The 12500-nt window shown below is 38.2% G+C and overlaps 1 protein-coding gene across 1 annotated transcript in view; it reads right to left on the bottom strand.

Moving 5' to 3' along the window:
* The window catches only part of PTPRD (protein tyrosine phosphatase receptor type D), a 463281-nt gene that overhangs the window by 259165 nt on the left and 191616 nt on the right, over nt 1-12500 (bottom strand). Inside the window, exons 4-6 of the mRNA XM_042781300.1 lie at nt 2958-3146; nt 1730-1738; nt 975-992 (exon numbers count right to left, since the gene is read on the bottom strand). Of these exons, the coding sequence (XP_042637234.1) occupies nt 975-992; nt 1730-1738; nt 2958-3146 (216 nt within the window). The remainder of the gene's footprint in view (nt 1-974; nt 993-1729; nt 1739-2957; nt 3147-12500) is intronic.

Below are 12500 nucleotides of genomic sequence, written 5' to 3'. Positions count from 1 at the left end.
TGAATTAGAAGATTGAAAAAAAAGTTAAAAAGCATGGCCTATGCCAGCAAGGAAGAGCTGACCAACCATTGCTTGAGGACCTCAGGATGGATCCCCTAAGACACCCATCAAAATCCACCAGTGGGATTAGCAGTGTGGTGTCACAAAACCCCAAGAAAAATACAAAACAAGAATTACAAAAGAAATGTACACTGAGTCAAAGTATGAAAAACCAGCAATACCACATACCACCAAGAATACTGTGCACCTTTTGTTTCCATAGCCTGAAGGACGGAAGATCCAAAAATCCAGAGGCGAGAAATCCAAGAAAAAAAGAAGTGGGGAAAAAAGCATTGCTGTCAGGTTGTAGGCGAGTGGAAGCGGGTGGAAAGGGGAGTCATTCTTTGACTTTAAAGACATTAAGAGAAAAAAGAATTGAAGAACAAAAGCAAAAACCTTTTGAAAGATAAAGACAAAAAGCTGATGCTCCAGGCTGTCCTTCTGCATGTCTGCCACTGTTCTCCAGACCATCTCGGCTTTGGTCCAGAACAAGAACAGCTAAGGAAGAAAAAAATGATCTTTTTTTTTCTCCAGTCGGACAAAAAAAAAGGAAAAAAAAAAAAAAAAAAAAAAAAGAGAAAAAAGAAAAAGGAGGAAGAAAAAAAGGAAAAAAAAAAAAAAGAGAGGGACAGATGGTACGCTGTGACTGGTCTGTGGTCTGAAGACCCGGATATGCTTTCTTTGAAGCATATCACAACTTAAATAGTCATTTTCAGAAAGAAAGAAATGAACAAAACAAAGAGGAAAGTAAAAAAGAAAAGGAAAGTCCACAATATGAGAGTCACTGATCATAACCAAACAGGACAAAGAGAAAAAAAATATAAAGTTCATGGACGTTCTTGAAATGGTTTTGAAAACAGGACAAAGATGAGAGGGATGAAAGGACAGAAAGAATGAGTAAGATCATTCTGTGAACGTTAGTTCAGCACTCTTACCTCTTATTGGTGTACCACCTGGGTGGATAATATGAATGCAAATAAGATTAGAAAGAAGAAGCATTAGTACGAGAAGAAGGAGGCTAGGGCTGGGGAGAAGAATTAAATTAGATTTACAGAATTCAATAAGGTCTTAAAAGAAACTTGAATTACTATACTGGTAAAACAGGAATATATTAGATAGTATTATTAGATCATAAAAGCAGGTTGCATTATACCACAGAGGGTAAAGACCTCACTAGGCAGCATTGCCTTTCTCAGAGAAGCAAATGAGTTCTTAGATCTGGGGTTATACAGGGTTAGAAATATATTTCATAGGCCTCATATCCCTTAAAAAAAAGAAGAAGAAAAGAAAAGAAAAAAGAACTATACAATATTCGTAAAAGCATAGTTTAGGAAAATACTGGCTAATCTATTTAAGTATATATATAGATAAGCATATATATATATACTGTTATAGGAAATACTAAAGACTAACTAGAAACAAACACTGTGGATTGGTTCATCTTATGCTACTTGCTATGCCACATTTGTGTGATATAACTTGTGCACTACTTTATTTTTCTACACAGTATTCTTAACGATAACAATTCTGTGGAGGTGTGTGTGTGCGCGCCACTACGGAGACCTAGTGTCTACACTGACAGTTAGTAAAATGCATGCCATGCATTTTATTAATAATAATAATAATAATAATAATAGTCTGAATATGGAAATTAGTGGGGGTGAAGTGCGCTTCAGAACTAAGCACTTACCAATAGATTCTGGAGATTTAAATACGGAGAGAAGAAAGACAGCATAAAAATATTATTATATTCCTTATAATTTGGTACAAATTTTTCAGAATTAAAGCTTTAATTAAATCATCTACATTACATGTGAATAATTAATTCTTTATTTACAACAACAGAATGCTAATCTACACAATTCTGCTGACAACAAGCAAGAGAGGCAGTCAACAAGACGCTTTAACATCACAGGACAGGTCAAAAGCTGAGAATTCTGGGAAAACAGGCAGTTAAACAACTTAGAATTCTATATCAATATTACTATCAATGTCAAAGTAAACAGCGTAGTAGTATATGTCCCCAGGACATTAACTAGGGACAGGCTCTAAAACATTAAGACATTTAGAATTATCACTACTTTTAATCTAAAGAGAGCAAAGGAATAAACTTGGGGTGGGAACGGGAGAGGGAGAAAGGGCAACGGGTAAAGAAAGAGAGAGAGCAGCAAGAGCTGGAGTCTACACCAAAAGCAGACTTCTGTAGATCCAGTCACTGGAGAGAACTAGCATGGGCGCACACTACTGTGGCTAATGTGTAGAAAAAGCTCACTCACAATCATCATAATCATATTAACCAAAATCCCCTCCATCCATTGTTATTTTAGCAAAGATCTTTTTAGGAAAAAAAACACATCTGGTTACTCATGGGATGATGATTCTATGTTTTATGTATTAGTGAAAAGAAAGCAGCTGTGCTCAAACTTACTAAACTTTGGTACTTTGATGAGGTCAAATGCAGAAAAGACAGCAGAAAACACACTTTAATAAAATCGAATAATTTGTTTAATCTGAACGTTTTGATATTTCATGGATATAGCCATTGGAACTCCTTGCAAGTTCTGAATGAAGTCCAATGTTGAAATAAATTTGTTTCAAAAGAAAGAAGAAAAAGAAGAAAGAAAGAGGAGAAATGGAGCCATCAAATACTGCTGAAGAGCAGTAAACTAAAAAAAAATTATCAAAAATACAGTCACAGCAGTGAGCAATGTGGATTAAACAGAAGCTGCAAAACACACACAGAGAAGGAGAGAGACTCTGAAACAGGTTATGACATCACAGACATGGACAACACATTAAATAACAGAGAAAGAGAAGAAGGAGAAAAATCAATACCTAAAAATAAACAAAGAAAAAGAAAAAGAGAGAAAGAGAAAAAAATTCTCTAAGAGTTAGTAGGAACAGTAACGAGACCCTACCTGATCGTAACTGCTTAATACGGCCATTATTGTTGCTTGTGTCCACGGGTAAGAAATCTTTGAACCAAGTGATTTCTGGATCCGGATTCCCACTGGCTGCACAAAGCATGGTGGCAGTGCGTGTACGCTCCACCACCTTCAACTGTGGGCCCATGTCAATAGTAGGGAAGCCCCTGGGAATTTGGTCCTCTGCAAGACAAAAGGTGATACAAACATATTATCAGGGAAGATGCCCAAGAATCAAGAGATACTGACCACAAATTGTTCCTCTTATCCCATTCAACACTTGTGGAGAATCTAGTGCAAATGAGGTAGCTTTGCATTAATAAAATTGTTAATTGTCAGTTGCTGCAGACCCTGTGAACAATAGAACCAAACACTGTCTGACACTGTGCCACCTTCATGATTATTGCTGTGTTTGACTTCATATTTGAGGCTATTGTATAGTGTCTTCCAAGTGAGAGGAGCTCATCTTCTAGCACTATATTATACAGCATAGTCAGCCTACAACTTAAAATGTATTCAAGTTACTACGAACCATACTTAGGATCATTTTCAAATATACATATATATATATATATTACTGTTAGCAATATGTACTACATACAATGTTGCCACAGGTAATTTGCTGATGTTATCATTCTCATCTCGGAAGGAAGGTTGGGCAATCCTACTTCCGTAGTGATACTGCCTCGGAAACCCAAGGAGGGGTCGCTATGAGTTGGGGCTGACTCGATGGCAAACAACAACAACAACAACAACAATCATTCTCATGCCAAACCCTAAAGAAAAAGATTCATTTATAAGGATACTGATAACAAAAGGTAATAATAATGACAACTAAGAGAAGAAGTATCCAAATTAACAACAGAACAAACTTCTGAGGGAGCTGTTGGAAAAGAACCCTGTCATATGTCAGGAACTATCTATATTCTATTGTGACCCATAGAGTTTTCATTAGCGAATTTTCACAAGATTGCTACTCCTTTCTTCATTGTCTGGCTTGGTCTTGAATCTCTGCTGAAACCTGTCCACCATGGGTGAACATACTGGTATTTGAAATACCAATGGCTTAGTGTCTGGCATCACAGCAACACACAAGCCACTACAACACAATAAAATGACAGACAGGTGATGAAATATTAGATCAGACACAGACCAGAAGAATACGCAGTATATGTAGGAAGCCAACAGATCAACACTGTGTGACAGAAGCTATGAGAAAAGGACATGGCAAGTTCTCAGGCAGCATTGTGGGAGAGGTAATTGTGGCATGTCTGCCTGAGGAGGTCAGTGAGGAAGCTCAGATTTGAAATAGCCCTTTCTCAAAACCAGTAGAGTTGGCCAAGTTGCAAAGAGGATGAAGGGAACCTCAAAGATAGATATAGTCATTAAGGTAGGAAAGTTTTCAATAATGGATACACATGCAATTCCTCAGAGGTAGTGTGGAGAATGCATAGTAAGAAGTAGCTGAGTAGGGTGAAGTTACAAGTATTCAAATCTTCCAAGTTCTTCTTAAAATGTTTTACTAAAAGTATAGGATTTTGTTTTTCCCCCCTCACATAAGCATAGACTCTAATTGAATAAATTCCTTTGTATCAAGATTCATTTACTATATTTTTTGCCTATAATGCAACCACATAAATAATGAAACCACACATATAATGTGAGATAATGATAAAATAAAGGAAAATAGTTCTGGCATAGTGTGCTCATGATTTGACAAAAATATAGTAATCAGAAAATGAAACTTGCCTAAGAGTTTCCCTTACAATGGGAAACAACAAAAGTAACTCTTCATTAATGGCACAAAAGCATACTTCCCTTGTTGTTGTTGTTGTTATGTACTGTCGAGTTGGACCCGACTCATAGCGACCTCTCCTTGGGTTTCTGAGGCAGTATCACTATGGAAGTAGCTAAGGGAGTATCTCTCTCCCAAAATCCTGGACCATTTTTTAGTATTAAGAAGCAGAAAACTCTAAATGTTGAATCGCCAACTCATCCGAAGTTTACTTCTCCTCATCTCTATATATCAAAATTGCTGTAGCTTTCAGATCTTGAGAAATACAACTAAACCAAAACCCACACCCATTGCCATTGATTGATTCCAACTCATTTAAAATCCAATAAATCTAACCAAAAACCCACACTGATAACCTGTATTGGCAGTTCTTCCAGCCAGGATCAAAAGATATATTCTATCCAAGGATGTGATGAGTTTTAATTAGACAGGTGATAATTCTTCAAAATACAGTTTGGACATTTTGACCTCCAATTGGAACTGGAGTTAATTTAATCAATACCTCTTAATGACCACTATTGAATTTTCTTGACTCACCAATTCCAGAATGAAACAAAAGCATAGATATCAGTGAGAAGACAGTAATAATCATCAGCTGTGCCACCAAGCTTCCCCTTGGTAATCTCCTACAAGTTTTGGTATGATTCCATGAATCCAGAGTTGATCCTGGGAAGCCTGCTGACATCTAAGTGATTTATAATTCCCAATGAAAAGGCTCCATTTTGATGCCACGCTTGTGCTGTCAGTCAATTCCCCATGCACCCACTTTCTTCCCTTTGTAGCCTGTAAAGTATACTGAGCTGGTTAAGACTGGTTAATAAGGTCCTTTCAAGTCAGACCCCATTTCCTCAGCCTCATGGGGACCACCTTTTCTTTAGGAAACATGTCCTCTATCCACATTAAAATCTAACCACTCTCCAGATAAATCACACCAAACAAACAAAAAAACTATTGTTGAGTTGATTCCAACTCACAATTACCCTACAGGACAAGGCAGAAGTGCCCCATAGGGTTTCAAAGTCTATAAATATTTACAGAAGCAAACTATCACATCTTTCTCTCACAGAGAAGCTAGTAGGTTCTAACCACTGAACTTCTGGTTGGCAGTTTAGCACTTAACCACTGCATCACCAGAGCTCCTCTGGACAAATCATATCCATTGAGTATTCTGTGCCTCTGGAAAGTCACCCAGCCCAAACCACTCTCTTTGTTAAGTTTTTCCACACTCCTCAAACAACGGTAATCTTTGCCTTCTTCATGCTACCTTAATATTGGGCATCCATTCCACAGTCTTGTACTTACAATTTATCACTGGTTTCTCCCTCTAAAAAAGGAGCTCTGATGGCACAGTGCATAAGGCATTTGGTTGCTAGGCAGAAGGTCAGAAGTTCAAACCAACCAGCTACTCTGCGGGAGGAAGATGAAGCAACTTACTTCTATATAGATCAACAACCTTGGAAACCCAATAGGGGTCGCTATGAGTTAGAATTGACAGTGGCAGTGGGTGTGGTTTTGGAGTCCTCCCTCTATACCATGAGTTCCCCCATGTCTCATTTGCACCCAAATTCCTTGCCACTAAGCTAGTCATAATTATCAAATTTTAAGAGAATCTCTACTGATTACTAAGCCAATATAGGTATACAAACCAAGCCAAAAACCAATTATCATTGAGTCAGTTTTGACTCATGCCAACCCCACATGTATCAGAGTAGAACTGTGCTCTGCTGGGTCTTCACGGCCTTGACTGTCAGAAATAAATCACCAGGCCCTTCTCCTGAGCTGTCCCTAGGTAGGTCTGAACTGCCAATATTTTTGTTAGTAGTTGTTACAGATGTACTTGTGTTCCCCCCAATATATGCATGAACTTGCCTAGCCTTGAATCTCACTGTTATATAATTATCCTCCATTTTGTGATCTGATGTAATTATCCTGTGTTGTAAATCCTAACCTCTGTGACATTAATGAGACAGGATTAGAGGCAGTTATATCAATGAGGCATGATTAAATGTACAAGATTAGGATGCATTTTGAGACAACCACTGCTGGTGAGTCAATTCCAACTCATATCGACAGAGTAGAACTGCCCCCAAGTGTTTCCAAGGCTGTAAGTCTTTATAGAAGCAGACTACCTCATCTTTCTCCCATGGAGCAGCTGGGTTAACTATGATTAGGAATTTAAAATAAAAAAATAGTTAATATCAATGCATGACATTTTACTTAAATTGCAAGGCACCTGCACTACTGGTTTATCTTTCCCCATCTCTCTCTATTCAGCATTACTAAGATCACACTCTCAATCATTACACATCTCTAGCTCCTCAACAACAACCCACAACTGGTACCAAGTGTGCATTTTGGAAACATTACTTGAATGAATGCTGGTGAATGTTGTTGCTTTCTTATGCTACTTAATTGAAATGATTCTAGCTAAAGTTATCCATGAGCTACCAAGTATATGAGTCAAGGTGTCTTTGAAATCTTTTGCCAGGAATGGTCTGACAAGCCAGAATTAAAGGACATGCCTCTCTGGAGAAAACAGTGATACATTCTTTTTATGTGAAGCCACATACACCTTCAGCCAAACAGAGGTCTATGGTCAACAAGAGTCAGAAACACAGGTGAAGACAATAGAAGGTCTTGGACAGAGAGGGAGAAAAATGCAGAACAAAATTCAAAATCATAAGAAAAGACCAGACTTAGTCTGATAGAAATTGGTGGAATCCCTGAGACTATGGTCCTTAGACACCCTTTATATGTGGCACTAAATTCACTCCTGGGGATCAATCACCTTTCAACCAAACAGGTCTATAAAGTGAACAGTAACACCAGGGAGGAATGTTCTTCTCAGAAAAATCAACCAGATGAGAAAAAAAGGGCATAATTTGCCCGAGAAACAAAGCTCAGAAGGTAGGAAAGAGAAGGACGGACAAATGGAAATGGGGAAGCTAGGGATGAACTGGGAAAAGTGTTGTTACGTTGAGGGATTGCAACCAATGTCATCAATCAAAACTTGTATAAATTGTTGAATGGAAAACTGTTTTACTCCATAAACTTTCACCCAAACCACCATAAAAACAAAGAAAAGGAAAGAATGATAAAGAATGGAATTCCAAGATGAGTTTTCAAGGCTTATAATGGAGAGTTAAAAATTACAAGTGCGGTGAGAATTATCTTGCAAATTGGGCTATGCTAATTTTAATAATCTGTTACACTTGAATTTCATCAGGCTGTCCTTTATGGTTTTAAAGGTTTTGTCTATTTACATAGACAGAGAAGTTTTAATTTTTTTTTGGGGGGGGGGAGAGAACAAGAGCAGAAATATCAATACCTGAGGTACCATTCATATTATATTATTAAACATCTCACTTGGCAGCTATTAACACAAAATGCTCCAAAGGATAAAAATCATGTACTTCAAGTGCTCCAAAGTCAACTATCCCACCTTTGTCATCAGAAATGACTTTCTGAGAAAGCTCTCAGATTTTGTTGTTGTTGTATTTTTCATTTACATTTGTAAAATCACCACTAACTTCAAAAACTTACTGCCATCAAGTCGACTCTTGACTCACAGCAACCCTACAAGACAGAGTAGAACTGCCCCATAGGGTTTCCAAGGCTGTAAATCTTAACAGAAGCAGACTACTTCATCTTTCTCCCATGGAGCCACTGGTGGGTTCAAACTGCTGATCTTTTGGTTAGCAGCCTAATACATTAACCACAGCAACTTAGGTTAAAAAAAAAAAAAAAAAAACCACCTTGCACTTCCTGAACAGTTTCTCTATTTCCCAGTCCAGCAGTTAAGGCATTTCACTGCCAACCAAAGGGTCACAAGCTCAATTTCACCAGCTGTACTGCTCCATGGGAGAAAGATGAGATAGTCTGTTTTCACATGTATTGCCTGGAAAACCCTATGGGGCAGTTCTACTCCGTCCTATAGGGTCGCTACGAGTCGTAATCAACTCCATGGTACCAGATTTGCAGTTTTTTGTTTGGCTCTCCCTGATGGTGTTTAACTACTAGTTAAACTAGTTTAACTACTAGTATGCATGTATTATATTCTACTAATCAGTCCTTCTCTTCTACAAGTTCATCTCTCTAAAGCACTAAGCCAAAATTCAGTGCCTGTCAGTGGCAAGGGTCAAAGGTTGAAGAATGTTGAACCACTTATTAAAGGTTCTTACCAAAGAAATCTAGATGTAATCATCATTTATAGGAAATGAAGTCCTCACTTTGGGGATAGTTGACAAAATTGACTTGTGCCCTACTGACAGCAACCTTATACATTTGCATGACCTTTTTTTCCTTCTTGGCTCATAAAGAAGACTCCAGAGCCCCCTTTTCATAGACACAAGTGCACAACAAAGATAATTCTTCTTGCATACTAATCACACAGTGAAGGTAAAGATCTTTTCTTTCTTATTTTTAATAAGGGTGATTAAATTCCACTCATCCCCTCTTTGCATAGACTCTCTCAGAGTGCACTTTCTTCATGAAATTTTCATGAGCAGCATCATCACAATGTAACAGATTCAAATAGCCTGAGCTGTTACAATTTGACAGTTGTGGCTTGTTTCCAATTTGACTGTCAGGTATTTGGCAATAACACCCAGTATTCAACATAAGACGGACTGTAGAAATAATGAAATTTCTAATTGGAATGCTTATCTCAGTGGGTGTAGTTTAGAAGACGTTAATTGCTTTTTTTTTTTTCCTCCACACTCTAAATTTATTAGTGACTCATATAAAACTGCCTTGGCCATTGATAACATCACTTTTGACAGCTCATCAAATGTGTGGTACCAGGAACTTGGGAATCAAATCAACACCCTTTATACTTTAACCACATAAAGTTTTACAGGGGGGAAAAAAGCCACTATCAGAAAGTAACAAATAGTCAATACGTTAGTAGCTTTAAACTTTTGCATGAGGTGAAAAGAAAAACATTTTGTACTATTCATTAATGTGCTCATTAAGCTTTGAAGTGCCTTACTTATCACTGTTCCATATTAATATTCAATCATGCAGAATTAGCTACTAATTCATCAACAATTTAAATCAGACTTGACCTTCACAAAGCCATTTGGTCTGTCATTTTGAGAGGCCATTAAAGGGCAGATTACTACATACTTGTGCTTAGTGAATCATAGAAGTCATACATATTTTGTTTGGAATGGCAGCTATAATAGACCTGGAAATATAGCACATTCTTTGAAACTGTGTGGTGTCTTAATGGAATATGCTGATAGGAAACTTTCAGTTCCATTAAGGAAAGAGAAAAATGAGTGTCAGCATTTTCTAGAGTTAACTTCCCATTGCTGTACAACTTCTGTTAACAATCCCTGACCTACCCAGCATTTGAAGGCATCTATGGGGAAGATGTTCTGACACTTTTTTTTTTTTTAGAGCTATGCAGATATCTGCAAATGATCAAGTAATAGCTTTCTCATAATTTTTTCAGTTAAACTGCTTTCATTGTTCATCCATAAGCAATTTTAATGATGCTTTTACTTTTGCTCCAATTCCACAAACACTGAACCTCCCATGTTTGATAGGAAGCTGCAGAACTCTAAATTACTGCTGCGGCCACAGCTCCCTTCCAACGTGTTCTTGCCTGAGATTGCTAGGGCTCTTGCCCGGTGCATCCAACCAGCCTTGTCCTGCTACTGTGTTCTCAACTTAATTTAAAAACTTCACAATCAAATTTGCATCATGCCAACAGAATCTCAACTTTTCAGATTTCCAGCAATTATGCTAGGGATGAAAAAATGAGCTGATTATGAGTCAATGGTCCAAGACAAAAACCAAACTCTCTGCCATAGAGTTGATTCAACTCATAGCGACCCCCTTTGGTTTTCCGAAGTGGTAAATCTTTACAGAAGCAGATTGCCCAGTCTTCCTTCTGCAGAGTGGGTGGTAGGTTTGAACGGCCAGCCTTCTGGTTAGCAGTCAAATGCCTTAGGCACTGCGCCACCAGACCTCCTTTGAGTCAATGGTATGTGTCTCCAAAAGCAGTATTAGAAGATTTGTCAGTGATACCAGAACATTGAGATAAAATAAAATAGAGGTTGTAGTGAGAATGGCAGAGCAATAAAGCAAAATTAGAATCTGGGGGCACAGGATACTGCTATTGTGGGAAAGAACTCATCCCTCAAAATCTTTTTTCTGAGTTCCAAAGAGTTAAAGTGGCTCTGCTTTAAACCCTCTCCCTCACAAGTGTTCTCAATAAAACCCTTATTATAATCAGTGTGTAAATTCAATCTTTTATAAACTCTTTGAAGGCAGGGGTTATATATTGCCTCTGTCATCTTCACAGTGTTTAATAACCACTTCCTATTCAATCCTCGGAAGGAAGGCTGGGCAATCTACTTCCATAGTGATACCGCCTCGGAAACCCAAGGAGGGGTCACTAGGAGTCAGGTCTGACTCGACAGCATATAACAACAACAGCACAATTTAGACTTGTTTAAGGAGCTCTTGTGGTACAGTGGTTAAGGCATTTGACTGCTAATTGAAAGGTCAGTGGTTCAAATCCACCAGCAATTCCATGTAAGAAATAAGAGGCAGTTTGCTCCCCTAAAGATTTATAGCCTTTGCAACCCTATGTGTACGTGTGTGTGTCGCGGTGCTGCTCTGAGTCAAAATCAACTTGATAGCAGTGGGTTTGGTTTGGTTTATTAGACTTGTTTGTAGTCCCTGGGTGGTGGACCCTCTTAATGCACTCAACTCCTAAGTGAAATGCTGAGACTTGAGTCCACCCAGTGGTGCCTCAGAAGAAAAGTCTGGCAGTCTACTTCTGAAAGACCAGTCCTCGAAAATCCAATGGAACACGGTGCTACTCTGACAAGTATGGAGTTGCCATGAGTTAGAGTAGACTCAAAGGCAACTGGCTTCTGGTTTATTAAGCTTGTTAGGAAACCTTGGAAATGATTTCAGTATTCATTCACACCTCACAGGGCAATTCTGAATACCAGTTGGGCTTATTAAATGCCATGTAATTAAACAATTAATTGGCCTCACAATTTGACTATAAGCTTATCAAGGGCAGAAACAATCTTCTAATCCTATTTTTTTTCCCAGTGTCTTAATACTATTAAGCATATACACATGCAGAAGTAGTTGTCAATTGAGTGTTTTCTTTATTTTTATGACCTTTATTTTTATTCAGTTCACAAATGCCCTTAATCAGCTGTGATGGTCAACTGGTGTTTGGCTCCTTCTTCAATGTATTGCAGTTACTGCAAAACAAACAAACAACTCACTTTCTGCTTTCTTAATTTTACAAGAGGCATTCCCTCACACACTGGTTTCAAGTTTTGCACAAGTCAAAACTGCAACCATGACAAATTCCCGTGCCTAAATACTATGAAACTCAAGAGAACACAGTAGGAACATTTATCAATAATCTACTGTTACTACACCTCTTAGAATAATGGAATTCTTGGTGTTCACACTAATGATAAAACCTAAATGAATAACTAGTTGTATGTTGCAGCAAACATCTGGGGTCTTCTTTCACTGACTGCTGCATAGATTCCTCAGTGTCAGGTTATATGAAGGCAGTGGGCACTCATGTAGCAATCTTAGAGTGCAAGTGATTTTTCTTTTTTTGTGTGAAAGTCAAAGGACTGAGTAAGCAGAGTTTTCATTGTTGTTGTTGTTATGTGCCGTCGAGTCAAACCCGACTCATAGCGACCCCTCCTTGGGTTTCCGAGGCAGTAGCACTACGGAAGTAGGATTGCCCA

The sequence above is a fragment of the Orycteropus afer genome, unplaced genomic scaffold (genome assembly GCF_000298275.1).
Source record: "Orycteropus afer afer isolate SDZICR_OR568_19922 unplaced genomic scaffold, OryAfe1.0 scaffold00102, whole genome shotgun sequence".
Taxonomy (NCBI): domain Eukaryota; kingdom Metazoa; phylum Chordata; class Mammalia; order Tubulidentata; family Orycteropodidae; genus Orycteropus; species Orycteropus afer.
Note: the sequence above shows the minus strand (reverse complement) of the source record. Positions and strands in the feature narration are given on the sequence as shown.